This window comes from Elephas maximus, chromosome 9 (assembly GCF_024166365.1).
Source record: "Elephas maximus indicus isolate mEleMax1 chromosome 9, mEleMax1 primary haplotype, whole genome shotgun sequence".
In the NCBI taxonomy this organism is placed as follows: domain Eukaryota; kingdom Metazoa; phylum Chordata; class Mammalia; order Proboscidea; family Elephantidae; genus Elephas; species Elephas maximus.
The window spans coordinates 45,438,275-45,457,181 of NC_064827.1; the positions used below are offsets into that span (position 1 = coordinate 45,438,275).

Genomic DNA, 18,907 nt, shown 5'->3' on the forward strand with positions numbered 1-18,907 from the left:
AAACATATTAAAAAAATAGGACACGATGGTTCCAGTAGCTGTCCAAAATAAAAAATAAACTGGATTATTGTAAGCATTTTAAATAAAGTTGTAACATCCCTTCTTTAAATGCATCCAACGGATTGGAAATACCATTGTGATTTGTTCAATTTTCATCCCCTTTTTTCTCCTTGACTCATATTTCCACTGCACAGGATGTTTTAACGTGATTTATATTTATGCTTGAAAATCTTTTATCCAGTACCCTATCATACTGCAATGAATAGATTCCAGGGCAACTGGAATCATACATACTTCATTGAAATAAAAATACTCATATAAATTTAAAGTTAATATTTTTTTCTTTCCTCTGGCTATAATTTTTTTTTTTTTTTTTTTCTTGTGCAGTGGTTAAGCGTTCTGCTGCTAACCAAAAGGTCAGCAGTTTGAATTCACCGGCTGCTGCTTGGAAACCCTAAGTTATGAGCTGGAATCAACTCCATAGTAACAAGTCTGTTTTTTTGGTTTCGTTCCTGGGTAGAGGATATTACAGTTATACTGGCTACCCAACCCATTGCCACTGAGTTGATTGAGACTCATGGCTACCCTATAGGACAGAGTAGAACTGCCTCAGAGGGTTTCCAAGGCTGTAATCTTTATGGAAGTTGACTGCCACATTTTTCTCCTTGGGAGTGGCTGGTGGGTTCCAACCACGAATCTTTCAGTTAGCAGCCAAGCACTTAACCACTGCACCACCAGCCCTCCTTATATTGATACCCAAAACCCATTGCCATGGAGTGGATTCTGACTCACAGAGACCCTATAGGACAGAGTAGAACTGCCCCATAGAAGTTTCCAAGGAGCACCTGGTGGATTCAAACTGCCGACATTTTGGTTAGCAGCCATAGCATTTAACCGCTATGCAACCAGGTTTTCCTTTATACTTGATCAACCAAAATTACATAATTAATAATCAAGCACTTAATATGCATTAGAAAGACTTCTACTTTGATGGGTTGGTGTTTCTGGTGCCTTGAATTATCTAATGGACAATTAGTTTGGCCCCTTGGAGGTTTTTATTCTTTGTGGCAACACACCTCAGTAATATTCAGAATCTTAGTAAGATTCAGAAGAGGGCAGAGGTATGCCCATCTTTTGCAACTCCGCATGCTCACGCCACCTGGAGAATCTTCGCGTCCCTCGCTAGGGCTGCACACCCCAAAGCGAATGCCACAGCCCGACGTCGGCCATTCTCCTCTCGGGCCAGCCCTTTCCGCCCTGCGCGCGCCCGCCCCTTCCTGCCCGGGAGGTTTGATTCCTTGGCGGGCGGAAGCGGCCGGAACCGGGCCGTCGGAGAGGTTCCTGGGGTCTTCTCGCTCCTGCTGACTCGCTCCGGACCGCAGGCTGGCGCCTCCGTGCCTCTGCTGGCCCCGGTCCCACCCGCCTTCGGCCCCTCAGGTCAGTGCCTCCCGCCCGCCTGCAGCCCCCGCAGGTGAGGGCCGGAGTCAGGGCCGTGCCGGGCGTGGGAGAGCCGCCTGCTCCTGGCTCCGGGAGGCTGCCCCACCTTACCAGCCCTGCCCCCTGGCTGAGTTAGTCTTCCTGACCCTCGATTTTCCCCTCTGTAAGCGGGGATGATGATAGTATCTACCTCACAGGGTTATCGATGAGCTATGCAGGCAAAGCGTTTGCCACTCAGGAGGCTGCCATAGTTGGGCTGCCCGTTCCGCGTTTTCTTGGCTCTGTCTCTGCGAAAGAAGTTCAGAAAGGGTTTCGAGTTATTTCCGTTCGTTCAAATCAATTTACTGGGGTAGTCCAGTAAAAAGGAAATGTGTTATCGCCCCCTTTTCAAAGTCTGCTCAGCTCCCCGAAGTAGTGGCATAAAATGCCTCCAGTGGAACAGCATGTGGGAAAAGGAAGGGGACTCCCAAAGGAGGATATCCCAAGACAGCAGTCAGGCCCCTAGCACCTAGGATGAGTAATTGTTCTTGAACTTCATCTGTGGTATTTCTCCTTGGTAGTGAATAAGGCAGGGGTATCATTAGAAGCCAGAGTTCCTAGCTTTTTTGCTCATGTTTTGGTGGTTGTTTTCCAGGGGGTTTGGGAGAAATCAGCAGAAAAAATCAGAAAAATCTTTTACTACACTTTCATGGGCTTGTTTTGCCAGAGAATCTGTTCTTCCTGGACATCTATCTGGACCAACCACCTAAAGTCCCTTAATGGACCATCTAAAGTCCCTTAATGCTTTCAGGAATAAATGCTTTTTCGTTGGTGCCTCTGTAGCAGAGCAGGACAGGGTGTTAATTAAATTTACCGCAAGGCTGCATTATGAGCCATTCTGTATTCTAATTCTTATTTGAAATTACCCTCAGCATCAATATCTTACCAAGCTCACTAGACAAAGTAAATGTGTTATACAGCTGGTTAAAAAAAAACGAAAAAACAAAAAAACCCATTGTGGTCCAGTCTATTTCGACTCATAGCGACCGTATAGGACAGAGTAGAACTGCCTCATAGAGTTTCCAAGGAGCACCTGGTGGATTCAAACTGCCGACCTTTTGGTTAGCAGCCATAGCTCTTAACCACTATGCCACCAGGGTTTCCACGGGTAATAAAAAAAAAAAAAAAAATTAGGGTTTCCACGGGTGATAGTGTAGCCCAAATTACACTATGTTAGGAACAAAATGCTCCCAATTTGTTGCTATACTATAAAATTCAACCATAAACTTCCTTCCGTTATCTAGCCAATTCCTTGTTTTCTCAGAGAAGTTCAGGATCCCAGTTATATATGCCCCCAATTCTTCTGCTGTTTAGTCACAGCCAGAAGGGCTTACTTAGATGTCTGATTGAGGTCTGATTTCCTTCTCCATCATTCATAGTTCAGTGGCTGCCTTCCACATTGACTGATCATGTATCTCCTTTAGCAGCTACAAAGTTAGGTTACTCCAATCACATCTTTCCTCTGTTATGTATTTCCAAACTCTAGAGGATAAATAGGGCCCTTAAGATTATTAACCAGCTCTACATCCACAAAGTTGAAAAACTAAGTGAAATCTGCTATCCATATAGTAGCTTACAATCTGAGCACCAGTTTTCTTATACTGTAGCAAAAATTATGTTCCTTGGATTCGACAGATATAATCTAGGCACACGTTGGTATACTTATCCAAAGACATGGTACAATTTGAGGGAAGGGGGTAGATGGAGAAAATAGAAGAAAGGAAGTACGAAGCTGCATGGTTGCAGCCTTACCTTGGTACAAGTCAGTCTCTCCTAGTTGACCAGAGGCCATGACCTGGAAGTTTAGAGCTCATTTGGGAGAAATCTATCAAAAGGTTCATTATGACACTATATCCCTCATTTAGGGAAGTGAAGTCTGACATCAAACTGCTTCCTCTTTCTGGGGGGGTGGGTGGGATTTGAAATAGCCTAGTCCTTTGTATGAACTTTAGACGTGTGTTACTGGCAACTAGGACTGTTGTATTTCCTGAAGCCTACTTCTTACCCTTTGTCCATCTCATGGCTTTTAAACTTTGAAATTGGTTTGTGTTTCCTCTTCAGTCCATCTTTAGTGGGGTAGTCTGAGTACCCCAATACTACCTTAATTGTGGCCTTTCTTTAATGAACCTGGCAACCTACTTTTACAACAGGCAACTTTTCCAATGTATCTGTAGCCCAACATTCCCGCATTATCAGTCTCTGGCTCTTTCTATTTCTTCTCTCTCATAAGGTCCCAAAGATTTCTTAGCCTTGTGTGTGCTTTTATTGGTTTTATTGCTTGTTTTGAAATTTCTTGAGCCTATGATTCCTGTCCTTTGGGAGTGGGGCTCCACTTCATTCCTACATTTACTCCACTGACAAATGCCCTTTAAAAGATTTCTGAATTACTGGTGCTGATAAGGGCATTTCCAATCCTATCCCCTCAGGTGTCCAGTGAGAATAAATATGTTTTGAGTAAATTTTGCCACTCCAGTGGAAGGAGAAATGTTTCACTGTATCACCAGTTTTCCCTCAGCACCAGCATCTAAGTTTGCTTCTTCCAGGGCAGCTTCAGTGAGATTAAAATTTCAACTTGCTTACTAAGTTGCCATTTCTTCCTTGGAAATGGCTGATACTGTTTAGTGGATCAGAATGCCTTTCACTTAGTATCTTTATCCTTCCCGCTAGTTTTGCTTTGATGTTGAGACCAATTTTTTTTTTTTTTTTTAGCTAATTCCATTTTCTCCTTGAGTTTTGATATTTTCCTCGTAAAACTTCTGCCTAAAACTTTCTTTTTTTTTAAAGGCTGTTGTGGATAATAATTTACCTTGTTTTCGAAGTAAAATGATTCATGGAATCAGAGTGTTTTAGGCATATACAAAACACCCAGTGCATAGATATTTAAAAAATTTTTTTTGTGGCTCTTGGGCTTTTGATCATGTTATTCAGTTTTTTTCTCTTCCTCAATTCAAGAAGATGGTATACCTTTATTGTAGTACGGGCCTATCCTATTACTGTTTTTTCCTTTATAAACTTCTGAGGTGGAATTCACACTCTAGGTCTTTCAAATTCATGACCATTATTAAGGCTTAGTAACATGTTGGTTACTTAGCTCTGAATGAGACCAGCATGAAGAGCAGAGAACTTGAAGTTAATAGACCTAGTGCCTGTCCCCCATCAATCGCAGAGCCTTAAATAACTCTGCCTGTTGGTGAAGTAAGACTGTCTAGTTCTAGAAAAGAGCACCAGCACCAGGTCTCTGCAACTGGGAAGCAGCAATGAAGATCAAGATGCCCTCTCCAGGCGGAACTTTGCTTCCCAAGTTTAGTTGCCAGTGCATGCACTCACTTTACCTGACGTAATGACGGAATAGGGTCCTGGAATCCTGAATCCTGTGCCATAATAGCTAGTTCACTGCTAGATCAGTACAGGAGATTTCTGTACAGCAGACAGGCCAGGCAAAGGAGCACTTTGTTCCTAGCTGGGCCTTGGCCTGAAACCCCCTTTGTGAACTCTAGGGCCCTGATATGCTGGGTTGGGCCTGACTCAGTGACCTCCTCTCTTCTGGAACCTTTGATTCCTGCTTGGATTTCTAAGGGATATGGGGGCACTCAAAGTTGACACCCCAAGTCTTGTCCTTCATACCAGCCTCTGGGAAGAAGTGTACTTTGAGAAACTTTCTGTATAGATTCAGAGAGCTTTAACCCCTTGTCAAGCTACATGGAGAGCTCTGCTTTGCAGCACTTAAACTCAAGTCCTAGGACTTGACCCATGTATGAGCACTTTCAGAAATCTACTTCCCAGAAACTTTCTTTTAGTAGTTTTAGTTTTTTCCTCCTTCTTGGCTCCCATGAAATGGTATTCTTCTAATTCTTTTTTAGGTGTTCTCTCCCTGCCTCTTCCTCTTGCCACTCATAGCTGTAGGTCTGGTTATGGATAAGGCCTTAGCTGTCAACATTTAAACACCTTAAAGATTTATCTTTCACTACATCAACTATTTGATTTTGTGTACGGTGTGAGATACAGATGCATTTTTTCCACATGGCTAATCAATTGTTCCAGCCCCAAATCTGCATTTTCGATTAGAGCTACCAGCTGTACCTCTAAAAGCAGTTTAGATTCAGTATGTGTCAACCTTTTCTTCCTTTGGGATCTTTACACTTGGGTTCCCTCTTTCTGGAATGCTCTTCCTCTCATTCTTTGCTGATGAACAACTCCTGTTAAGGCCTACTGAAAGGTCAGCAGTTTGAACCTACCAGCCGCTCCTCAGGAGGAAGATGTGGCAATCTGCTTCTGTAAAGACTGAAGACTAGGAAACCCCGTGGGGCAGTTCTACTCTGCCATATGGGGTCACTGTGAGTCGAAATCGACTCGATGGTATCTAGCAACAACAAAGGTTTTATCTTTCATATTTAATATCTAGAATTGATTTTTATATATAGTGTGAGATAGGAATACAGATGATTTTTCGTGTGACTAATAAATTATTCTAATCATTTATATGCCTAAGATTTATTTATATTTGCAGTTATAAAAGTAGAGAAGACAATCTAGTAATATTTTCTTTTTTGATCATGTAGTATTTCTGTTTTACAGGTTTTTTTTTTTTTTTTTTTGCATTTTTGAGTAAACTTCCAGGAGGACTATGAAGGATTATGGTGAACTTCTCAAATACTATGAATTATATGAAACTATTGGGACAGGTAAAAAATTTTTTTTCTTGGAGGTGGGGTTAGATAACTGTTGAGAGTATAGTCTGTTTGGATAATCATGAGCTTTATAGTATAACCTATGTAGTTTTAAAATTCTTCTACCTACTTCAGTAAGAAAAAGTGGAGCAAGAGCAGAAAGTAGTGGGGGAGGCCTTGCAGGTCATTGCAAGGACTTTGACTTATGGTGAGTAAGGTGGGAAGTCATTGGAGGGTTTTGAGCCAAGGTGTGACCTGATCTTTGTTTTCACAAAGTCATTTTGGCTTCTTGGTTGTGAAAAGACTAGGTGGGGAGAGGAAGGGCTAGAAGCAGGGAGATGTTAAGATGTTGTTGCGATAATTCAGGAGAGTGATGCTGGAGATGATGATAACTTGGACCAGGGTGATTCCCACGGAGGTAGCAAATGGGGTGGGATTATGGATACACACATGCACACATTGTGTGTGTGCATGTGTGTATACATATGTGTTTTAAAAAATTATCGAGATAAAATACAGTAAAATATAAAAAGTGCACTAATCCTGACGGAGTTTTACATGTGTGTACATTCATATATTTATACAACATTTCTAGAAGATTGCCTTATGTCCCTTCCCAGTCAATAACTGCCTCCTTCCACTCAAGGTAATATATATTTTGAAGACAGAGCCAATAGGATTTGTTATAGAATGTGAGAGAAAGGGAAGGGCTAAGTATGACTCTGAAATTTTTGGCCTGGTCAAGTGGGAAAATGGAGTTGCCATTACTGTAAAGGGTTTGGGAACTCTGGTGGCACAGTGGTTAAGAGCTTGGCTGCTAACCAAAAAGTTGGCAGTTTGAATCCACCAGCCGCTCCTTGGAAACCCAGTGGGACAGTTGTGTTCTGTCCTGTAGGGTCGCTGTGAGTCAGAAGCGACTCGACGGCATATAACAACAACAACCAGGAGCTTCTTTTTGGAGTTCTTTTAAGTTGGAGATTTCTTTTAGATGCCTAAGTGGAGACATTTATTTAGATTTTGATCCAGTTTTGAAGCATAATTGCTAATTTTCATATTTTTCAAACCAAATGAAAGTTTTATATTATTCGTCTTCTGTCTCAGAAATTTTACGTTGTGTTCCAAGAGGGTTAATTATAAAGCAAATTTAATTGCATTGTGAATTGTAAAGCAGATTTCTAAAGAGTAGATTCTGTATTGCAGAGTCATACTGTCATGGTTACAAAACAAAAGGCAAAACTTCAACTAGACGTTTGACTAGAAGAGGTTAGGGTTGTAGCTAATATTTTGGAAGTAACAGGAAGAAAGAACCACAAAATTCCAGAAAAATTTGGATTAATAGCCTTTTAAAAGTATATGAAAAGGTCTTTGTACCTGAGTCTTCAGTTTGTTTCTATGATGATATTTTGGTTAGTTTTGTCTCTGTCTTCATAATACATTTTCCTATGCTTAGGTGGCTTTGCAAAGGTCAAACTTGCCTGCCATATCCTCACAGGAGAAATGGTAGCTATAAAAATCATGGATAAAAGTGCACTTGGGGTAAGTGTGAAAATTATTTTTTTGCCAAGATGTTCTATTTATAGATCTATTTTATGAATTAAAAGGTCCCTGGGTTTGAGCTTAGCTACTGACCGAAAGGTTGGCTGTTAAAATCTACCCAGTGACACTGGAAGAAAAGCCTGGTGATCTACTTCTATAAGATAACAGTCACTGAAAACCCTTTGGAGTGCAGTTCTGCTCTTAAACACATGGGGTCACCATGAATCAGAGTTGACTCAATGGCAGTGGGTTTGGTTTTGTGAATTAAAACCCAAATTTGCTCTAATGTGTTAGTTACTGCTAGAATAATATTTCCATACTCCTCCTCTCCCCCCACAAATGTCTTGTACTTAGATCTATGGTTTAAAAAGTAATTTGGGGGAAGGGGTTACTTTATTCCTCAAATTTTAATGTGGGACAATGATACTACAGAAGTCTGTAGGATCCATTTTTCTGCAGTGTTTTTTAGTCTTCTAAGTGTTTATGGGAATTAGTATCTCCCTTCTTTCTCTTCTCGTGATATCCATACTAAATGTTGATCTATTTTATGGTATAATAGATAAACAAAGTGATTAATCTTGTGTCCTAGATTCTTGTTTGAAGTGGTTTTAGAAGTTATCTAATGAACCCTTTTCCAAATCTGTTAATCTCTTCTAAGTGATTTGTTCAGCCTCTTCTTCCTGTACATGAATGCTTCCAGGATTGAGCAGTTCATTACCTCCTAAAGCAGCCCGTTCAATATGGTCTTGGCTATAATGTCCCTGAAGTTACTTTTTTAAATACTCTTTGGCCGTCTTTTTGGGCCTTCTAGTTTTAGTGGCGTAGTGGTTGAATACAATGGCTGCTAACTAAAAAGGCCGGCAGTTCGAGTCCACCAGGTGCTCCTTGAAAACTATGGGGCAGTTCTACTCTGTCCCACAGGGCCACTATGAGTCAGAATCGACTTGACGGCAATGGGTTTTTGGTTTTTATACCCTTTCCAGTGTTTGAAGTTGTCCTTGTTGTTAGATGCTGTCGAGTCAGTCCCGACTCATAGTGACCTCATGCACAACAGCTCGGCTGCTAACTGAATGGTTGGTGTTCCAACACCCCAGCAGCTCTTTGGGAGAAAGATGTGGGAGTCTGCTTCTGTAAAAATGTGCAGCATTGGAAACCATATGGAACAATTCCACTTTTTCCAGTAGGGTTGCTATGAGTCATCCTGTGTCTTCTTTTTTTCTGATTCTTAATACTATCCCCTCATATGATTTGGTTTCTAGACTTTTCCTTATTCTGGTCTTCTGCTGAGAATTCACTGGTCTGTTAGCATGTGTCGGTGGCTGCATCTTTTTTTTGAAGATAAATTTAAAAAATGTTTTAAAAAATCTGTGTTAAAATATTATTTTTCTTCAGGATTGAGTTAGTCTTAGAGTTATTAATAGTATATAATATAAACATTTTTTAAATGTTGGTAAGTATAACACATAAAAAAACCCATTTTACTGAAAATGCATTTTTTAATTAGATATACTGGGCTTTTTTTTTTTCTGGCATGGGATAGGGTTTAACATCAATTCTTTTATTTTTTAAGGATGTCGGTGCTGATGTTGTTGTTAGGTGTTGTTGAGTTAATTCCAGCTTATAGTGACCCCATGTGACAGAGCAGAACTGCCCCATAGGATTTTCTAGGCTGTGATCTTCATGGGAGCAGATCGCCAGGTCTTCCACCTGTGGAGTGATGAGTTCCAACCACCGACCTTTCGGTTAGGGGCCGAGCACTTAATCATTGCGCCACTAGAGCTCCTTTTAGTGCTGATAAACATACATAAATAAGTCAAAGGGAGTGTAAGGAGTTTCGTTATAGCAGTGTTGCTCAATTCTTTGAACTCCTTCCAAATGAAATGCCAAAAATTTCATAGTGACCCATGTCAGAAATTATTTTTAATAACCTGTCAGCTGGCACATCAGGCTCTCCTGCAATTTTTTTCCCCAGTGTTCAATAGTATATTTATTTATCTAATAAGCAAAACATTAGAAACCAATTTTCCTTGAGTATTTAAACATTGATTGCAAATTTAATTAAATTCCCTTAAGAAATTTAAGCATCAGTTACAACTTTAGTATGACTTATTCACTTGAACATTTCAGCCATTTAAATAGCAAACAAAATGTATATTGTTACTACAAAATGTATTACCATTCTCATATTCAAAAGTTATTCTAAAGCATCAACATGTTGATATTAATTCATTTATCCATATTTCTAGACTTTTATATTTCTATTCCTTTAATGTTTATTTTAAATAACCTGTTGCTATTGAGTCAATTCAGACTCATAGTGACCCTATGGGATGGAGTAAAACTGCCTCATAAGGTTTCCAAGGCTGTAGTTTTTATTGAAGCACACTGCCATATCTTTCTTCCATGGAGTAGCTGGTAGGTTCGAATTGCCAACCTTTCTCGGTTAGCAGCAGGACTCTAACCACTCCATCACCAGGGCTCCTTCTGGTCACATAGTTCTTGGCAATTGAATCCTGAGTCACTGATCATTAGACTGCGCCTCTTTTTATAATAAAGATTTGCCTGTTACATCATAGATTCCTAGATTGTTGTCTTTAATCTGGACTTAAAATTTTTTTTCAACTTGGTTATCCTCTTCTTCAGCCAACTTTTTATTTTGAAAAATTTCCAAGATCATAGAAAAGCTGGAAGAATAAGAAAGTGAATACCCACATGCCCTTTACCTACATTCACCGGTCTTTAGCTCAGCATAACTTTTTTTCTTTAATTCATAAAACATTTATTGAGTCTGAATTTCTAAAGCACGTGTGTCTGAAAATCTCGGCGTGGTTCTTAAAGACTACCACTTGCAACTGAAAGTGGTAGTCCAGGCCTGGGAATTGAGAAGAGCGTCTCTGTCATTTCCCTTGTTGGGAATGCTAATCTAGGAGAGTCCGTGATCGTTTTAATTTTGTGGACATTATACTTTTGACCCACGTTGAACTTGTTTTTCACAACACCCTGAGTCCTTTCTTACGAATATACAAATAAGTTTTGTTCCGACATTCTTCCGTATTGTTGAACAATTTGTTTGGGGGCTTTTAGTACCTTTTTGATACTTAAGAATGCAGTTGTTGATATCGATGCTTGGAGCACTTCTCAAATGGATTTATTGGTCATTTGGCTTAATGTTTTGTCACAGAATGATTTGCCCAGAATCAAAATGGAGATTGATGCCTTGAAGAGCCTGAGACATCAGCATGTTTGTCAACTTTATCATGTGCTAGAGACAGCCAACAAAATATTCATGGTTCTTGAGGTTAGTAGTTTGTTCCAGAGACCTAAAAGCATTTGATCACTTTATCAGTAGCTAAGAGTACATGTCACATGAAAGATTAGAATAACTGTTAGCAGCTTATCTCTTTGAGTGCTGCCTGTAACAGTTTCCACCAAGGTAGACATATATAATAAACTGTAGATTCATTGTAAACGTACACTTTCTAATACACCCCTCATCAGGTGGTGTGGTTCAGTGGATCACGTGTGTTAGAAGTTGCTCCTAGAGGGAAGGATCGGTTTCAGTTTTACACAGGTAGCCTCCAGTGCGTGCGTAATGTGAACCAAATGCTTTCAGGTCTTAACCTGCTTTTTTGGCCTGAAAAGTAAAGTCTTTAGAAGTTGCATCATCCATCCCTTATTTCATTTTCTTCATTCTCAGCCAAATGATTTGTAACTGTGCATCATTTTCACAGATTAGCACTGTTTTAGGGCAGATTTTAAAATTCGTAATGTTAAAGGTTTTGAACTTAGAGCCATTTTCTCTTTCCTATACTGTAGACCCACCCACATGGTCTATAGTGGTGATTTTAAAACCTTTCATTTTTAGCTGGCTCCTTTGTCCATATTACATTCTTAAATACAATTAATTAAAAAAAAGAAATAATCATGAACCTAGGAAGTTTTTAGAAGGTACAAAAGGGTATGTATTAAAAAATAAAATCCTTTCTTCCCTGTATACTAGTTACCTAGTTCCCTTCCCCTGAGTCAATCACTGCTATGTTTCTTGTGTCTCCTGTAGAGATTCTATGAATTAGAGATACATGCATGTGTGTATATAGCTTACAGATTTATGTCACGCATGGTCATGTACTATAATATTATTCTGTACCTTAGTTTTGTTCCCACTTAACAATTTGACTTGGTAACCATCTATGTCATTCATAGAGATTTTAGATGTTTTTTGTTTCTATTTTGTATTATTCTTTATTTTGTATTTATTTGAAAATACGTAACAGGCTGTTTTCTTTATGTAAATCTCATGTGGATAGCATTCAAAAAATTGACTCTTGAGGTATACTTTACATATAATAAAATATACACATTAGATATATAGTTTGACAAATGTGTACTATCATGTAATCCCTACCCCAGTGAAGGTGTTAGAACATTTCTGTTACTCCAGAAAGTTTTCTCCTGCCCTTTTGAAGTTAATGTCTGTAACCTCACCTGCCCACTGCCCTTCCAAGTAACCACTAATCTGATTTCTGGCGCCCTAGGTTAGTGTTAGAACTTGATATAAATAGAATCATACAACCTGTACTCTTTTGTGTCTACCTTCTTTTGCTCTGTTTTTGCGATTTATCTGTGTCAGTAGGTATGCTTTTATACCTTAACTTTTTCTACTTAATACTGGAGATTGTTCCATACAGTCCATAAAGAATTTCCTCTTTTTTTTTTTTTTTTTGTTAATGGCTGCATAGAGTTCCATTTTCTAGCTATGCCATGGTTTGTATAGCTTGAGCATTTGGGTTGCTTCCGGTCTTCTGCTGTTACAAACAGTGCTGCAGTGGATGATCTGTAAGGCGTAGTTTATTACATGGGAGAGCGTATGTATAGGAGTAATTCCTAAACATGGAACTACCAGGTCAAAGACTTTGTGTGCTTTATAATTTTAATATAAAATGAAGTGAAATCTTAAATGGAAACCCAGTTTCTAGAAAAGTGAGCTGCTCTGGGGTAAAAGGCATGGAAAGCCTAGAGCTTTGTTCCCTGGCACCTACCCTCCTCCTGCAGCCCCTGAGGTATCTCTGTAGAACTGGGCTTCTTCTGGTACAGATCAAAACCACTGGTCTATGGGATGGAGAAATAATAATTGCTGCTGGGCTTTTATTTCAGGTAACCACACCAAAATTTAAATGTGTTAAGATTAGAATGGGTTTTAGTACTTTGCTATAAAAATATAAAACTCCGAGTGAACTTAAAAATCACCGCTGGTCCTGGGTTCTGCTTTTGCTTACTGGTAATAAGACTGCTAGAGACTGAGAGGTATTATTCTCATTCCTGGAATAATTGTTGACTTTTTTCATCCTGACAGTATATTTAAAAAAAAAAAATTTTTTTTAAAAGCTAAAAAGCTTTTTTATGGAAAAGCTTTTCTTTATGGAAATAAACATACACAAAAATAGAGAATAATACAATGACTCTTCATGTACTCACCTCGCAAAATGAAGAATTATCAATCTTTTGAGCTTGTTTTATCTATATCTCTCACATTTTTTTTTAAAACTATAAAAATACTTCAATATGCTGAAAACATTTTGTCACATTTAAAGCAACACTTTTAATGGTGACCTGAGATTGTGTATCATGTGTCAGAAATACGCAACCAAACTCCTACTGTCCTTTCTTCTCAAATATTTAGTAAAAACTTATTGTGTATCAGGCCTTTGCTTGGACATTTAGGCTGTTATTATTATAATAGTAACACAATTATAAGCAACGGAATCCCTGGGTGGTGCAAATGGTTGACATGCTTGGCTGCTAACCAAAAGGTTAGAGGTTCAGGTCCACCCAGAAGGTGCCTTGGAAGAAAGTCCCGGCGAGTTCCAAAAAATCGGCCATTGAAAGCCCTATGGAAATAGTAGACAAGTGTTACCTTTGGTGAAGGGTAAGACAACGCACAGTAAAGGGGAAGTCAGCACGGTGTGTCCAAGGCAAAGTCATAGAAGCTTCCTAGACACATCCAAACAGCTTGAGGGACTGAGTTGCTGGGGCTGAGGACTGGAGACCATAGTCTTGGGGACTATGACATAGTAACTAGGTCAATTGACATAATATAGTACATAAAGAAAATGTTCTACATCCGACTTTGGTGAGTAGTGTCTGGGGCCTTAAAAGCGTGAGAGTGGCCATCAAGATAAGCCTGTTGGTCCCATCCTGTCCGGAGCAAAGGAGTATGAAGAAAACCAAAGACACAAGGAAAATAATAGCTCAGGGGACTAAAAGACCACATAAACCACAGCCTCCATCAGCTTGAGCCCAGAAGAACTAGATGGTACTTGGCTATCACCACCGACTGCTCTCACAGGGATCACAATAGAGAGTCCCAGGAAGAGTGGGAGAAAAATGTGGAACAAAATTCAAATTTATAACACAAGATCGAACTTCCTGGTCTGACAGAAACTGTAGGAACCCCTGAGACTGGCCCCCGGATGCCCTGCTAACTCAGAACTAATGCCACTCCCGAATTATACTTTTCAGGCATAGACAGGCCTATCAAACAAACAGTAACACATGTGCTTTTTAGTTCTATCAAATACATGAGACCAGATAAGCAACTCGTGCCCAAAAGCAAGATGAGAAGGCAGGAAGGGACAGGAAAACTAGATGAATGGACACAGGGAACCCAGGATGGAAAGGGGGAGAGTGCTGTCACATTACCGGGATTGTAACCAATGCCATAGAACAATTTGTGTACAACTTTTTGAATGAGGAACTAGCTTGTGCTGTAAACTTTTCACCTGAAGCTGAATAAAATTATGAAAAATAACAGCAATAACAATAAATGTTTGCTGAAAGGAAAAAGAAAACCCTATGGAGCATAGTGCTGCTCTGACACACGGGGTCACCATGAGTCAAAGGTTGCTTACGGTCTTCTGCTGTTACAAACAGTCCTGCAGTGAATGGTCTAGAACTGGTACATAACAAATGATGCTGAGAGTATTTCTGGAATATGCCTCACTCAGTTCCTTTTCCTGTAAAGTTGAATTAATAACATCTCTGAGTTAAGTGTAATTGTTTTATTTTAAATTCCTCTGAAGTGATTTTCGTGAGTAATAATATCTATGTGACTCTCTTATTGTCGAAGTACTGCCCTGGAGGGGAGCTGTTTGATTACATAATATCCCAGGATCGCCTGTCGGAGGAGGAGACCCGAGTTGTCTTTCGTCAGATAGTATCTGCAGTCGCTTACGTGCACAGCCAAGGCTACGCTCACAGGGACCTCAAGCCAGTGAGTGAGTGGGTCACGGTTAGATGGTCACTTGAGAGTTCAACTTCAAACCTGTTATGTTTAAGTTTTTAAACGTTCTTTCTGTTTAGTAATTTATCTTAGTCTTTCTTCTTTTCTTCGTTCCACTCTGAATGTATCGCATTTCTGTTTTCTTTCTTTACTTTTGACTTTCGGTAGACTTTTTGGATGAACTTATTATAAGCATTCAATTTATCTGTCAATCACGTGTGACCGTATAAATGTCTTTGTAATCAACTGTGAAATATAAACCTCAGGATTTTGCCTCCAGGAAAGAAGAATGTTGAGTGTTTTTTTTTTTTTTTTTTAAAGAATATTGAGTCATTGAGTATTTTCCATTTAATATTCTTTTCCTAATCCTATCTTCCTTTAATTTTAATTCCATTATTCCTCAGAAAGGACCAGAGCAGTGGAATGGACAGACTCTACTTAAGGACAGAATAAAAATATACATACTCTTAAGTCTGCAGGTTCTGACTAATACGAGTAATGGTGAACATGGATTTAAATGTTACTTGGTACCAAGGTCACGGTCCTAGAATTGGGTCTGACAAGATATAGCAGTGTTACTGTTCTTTTCTCTCTGTTTATATTCAGCCCTTTCATTTTGAGCTGGCTCTTTTGGTTTAAATTTACTTTTGGCACAAATTGTGCTTGCTTTTTCTGTAGTTGAACCTCAAAGCACCAAGGAGAAAATGGCTTATGCTAATGTGTTGTGAGGAGAAGCTGTGTAGTAGTTATCATTATTCTTCCTCTCTCTTCTTCTGTACTTCTTATCATTCATTCTTATTTTAATGATTTTCACTCTGTTCAGCCCAGGCTTTTTAGTACCTTAAATAATTTTTAGAAATGACTAGAGGTGGGGATATGATACAAGGTAGTAGTGTATGGTTATCAAAATATCTTTGCCTTCACATTCCCAAAGCCAACTCTTCAGACAAAGAGTAGACTGGACTATAAGACATAAAGTGATACTCATGAAGAGTGTGCTTCTTAGTTCAGGTAGATACAGGAGACTAAATGGGCATCTCCTGTCTGGAGGTGAGATGAGAAGCCAGAAAGAGATAGAAGCTGGTTGAATGGACGTGGGAAACCTGGGGTGGAAAAGGGGAGTGTGCTGTCACATTATAGGGGCAGCAACTGGGGTCACGTAACAATGTGTGTATAAATTTTTGTATGAGAAACTAACTTGAACTGTAAACTTTCACCTAAAGCACAATTAAAAATATATATATATATATATATATATGTCTCTTTGTTTTCTCAGGAAAATTTGTTGTTTGATGAATATCATAACTTAAAGCTGATTGACTTTGGTCTTTGTGCAAAACCCAAGGTAAGTGCAGAAATAAAAATGAATTTATTTCCTTTGTAAATGTACCTCTTAATGTGTTATCTTGCACTCTTGCACTGACTTCTACTTAGTCTTCATTGAGCCTGGTTGCCTCTGTGGAGAGGAGCCCTGGTGGTCCAGTGGTTAAGCACTCGGCTGCTAACCTAAAGGTTGGCGGTTCGAACCCACCAGCCGCTCCGTGGGAAAAAGATGTGGCAGTCTGCTTCCCTAGAGATTTACAGCCTTGGAAACCTTATGGAGCAGTTTTACTTTGTTCTGTAGGGTTGCTGTGAGTTGGAATTGACTTGATGGCAGGGAGTTTGGTTTTTGGTTTGGTCTCCATTGAGAAGAGTGTTAAACTTCATCTCTGGTGCCAGTAAGTTTTTTTTTTTCACAAGTTCTCTAGGTGATTCTAATATGCAGCAAAAATTGAGAACCACTGCTGTAGGTTCAAGGCTGGGCACCACACCCATGGATATTTTGTGAGAGGAATTGACAATCCTGAGGTGACTCAAGGCCCCACAGCAGGAATGCTGAATTGACATGTACTTGCAGTTTGAGTATGTTGCCACTAGATGGTGCTTTTGTTCATTTAAATATGAGTTTTGAGAATTTAATGCTAATCAATTCTTTGTTATCCAAATGGTTGTATGACTAACAATTACTGTTATGTCTTGAGAGACAGTTCCCTTTCCTTATAAAATAATTGAAGGAAAAAGTCCATATACTCTTTTAAATGCATACTGTTACATATTTCCTTAATTTGCACGCCGTAGTTAAATACTGCTGTTCTCCTGCTTAACTTCTCTTTGAGCTGACTTTGAACTTCCCAGCTTTGCTGTCTGTGGCAGAGCTCCTATGTGGCTGCCTGTTGAAAGCTTCCTCCTGAGTTCTCTAATGACGGTGCTCACAGCCTCTAAAATGAGCTGTCTACACTCATTAAGAATGTTGAAATTGCAGACTTGTCTCAGTCCATCATAGTCCCATGATTATTTCCTGCCCCAGTCAGAATTAGCTAAGTGCAAAGGGAAGCAGACTTCATCTCTTCAGCTGAATGTCTGATTCTTCTTTCCTCCCTGGGCTGCACAGAGATTATCAGCGTAGCCTTCTGTCTGGGAATCAAATGCTAGAAGGCAGTTTTTTGATCAGCAGACATATAAAGATAAAACATACTTTGGACAGATAAACTGGTTTAAGTTGTGTTCTCCACAGGAGGCAGGAGAGAATGTCTGTGACAGGCTCCGTTAGCCTTTATTTATGGCTGTCACAGATTCGACTGCACAGCCACGATCTAAAAAAGTGGGGGAAAGTATCAGCTACAGCCTTCTGCTGGGGAGCTCACTTCTGGGCATGTTGTTTCAGTTGTAAATGCAGTCTCACAATTTCACAAGTCCTTTGCAAGTTGTAGAACTTGATATAGGCATTGGACCGTAGTATCATCACCATTACATCTTCTGTGGGAGGGCAGAGAAGAATGAACAGACTCCTCATTTTAATAGATCTGAAATTAAGGCAGTGGTTTGTCTTAAAACTGGGTCTAGAAAACAGACTCCCAGGGCACTGTTCTGTGTACCATAGTTGCCTTCTTCCTTCTAAGGAAAGAGAAACTCTTCTGTATTTGTAGTGATTAAATACTGGAGATGTTGTTGTGTACCATCGAGATTCCAACTCATAAAGACCCTGTAGGACAGAGTAGAACTGCCTCATAGGGTTTTGTGGGCTGAAATCTTTACAAGAACACATCGCCAGGTCTTTTCTCCTGCGGAGTGGCTGGTGGGTTTGAACCACTGACCTTTTGGCTAACGGCCAAGAGCTTGATCATTGTGCCACCAGGGCTCTTTAGATGTTGGAGATAGGGTCCTGTAAAGAAATAACTCATTTTCTTTGAACATTTGAGGGCGGGAAGACATTAATGATTGCATGTAGCTGATCATTATGCAAATAGATTGCTAGGGAAATATGAACCTGACTTGACTGAGCTAAGGGGAAAAGATATTGTAGGTGCCAGGTTGTAGTGGTATTGGAAACCCAGAGGAGGGGAGACCACACGTGTATGTGTGCACGTATGTACGGAATATTGGATTGGCTGCAGAAGTCCTTATTACTTGGTGTAGTTCTTCATTTAGCTTCTCTTTCCTTGTGCTCAAAGAATGTTTATCAAGATTTAATTCTCTTAAGGTACATAATTAATAAGTATTTTATTTTTATCTTATTTGTAGGGTAACAAGGATTACCACCTACAGACATGCTGTGGGAGTCTTGCTTACGCAGCACCTGAATTACTACAAGGCAAATCATATCTTGGATCAGAGGTAGTTATTCACGGATTAATTCAGTATACATTCAACATACATTTTTTGGTGACCTGTAGTGAGTCAGGCACTGTGCCCTGAGGATATAACAATGAAATAAGAACTAGTCCTGTTAATCAAAGAGTTCAGTCTGTTCAGAGAGTGAGATGTGTATACTAGTAAATGGAATGAATAACTTACAATAAATATGCTTATAGAATTCATAGTACCTTTCTGAAGCAGGGATGTATTTCTGGTGTCTTTACTTGTGTGTCAAAGAACAGTGCCATAGTTTGGATTGGTTAGACCAGCTGGG

General features: G+C 39.6%; 1 protein-coding gene across 2 annotated transcripts in view; it reads left to right on the plus strand.

Annotated features, from left to right (window-relative positions):
• Positions 1-1,310: 1,310 nt before the first annotated feature.
• Positions 1,311-18,907, plus strand: part of MELK (maternal embryonic leucine zipper kinase) — a 101,537-nt gene continuing 83,940 nt past the window's right edge. The window contains exons 1-7 of one of the 2 annotated variants that reach the window (XM_049896517.1): positions 1,311-1,437; positions 6,052-6,158; positions 7,594-7,679; positions 10,861-10,977; positions 14,806-14,949; positions 16,235-16,303; positions 18,520-18,612. In XM_049896517.1, coding sequence (XP_049752474.1) covers positions 6,101-6,158; positions 7,594-7,679; positions 10,861-10,977; positions 14,806-14,949; positions 16,235-16,303; positions 18,520-18,612 — 567 coding nt within the window. In that variant the 5' untranslated portion in view covers positions 1,311-1,437; positions 6,052-6,100. Of the gene's footprint in view, positions 1,438-6,051; positions 6,159-6,727; positions 6,790-7,593; positions 7,680-10,860; positions 10,978-14,805; positions 14,950-16,234; positions 16,304-18,519; positions 18,613-18,907 lie in introns of those variants that run through there. The other variant, XM_049896518.1, reaches the window with a different exon arrangement.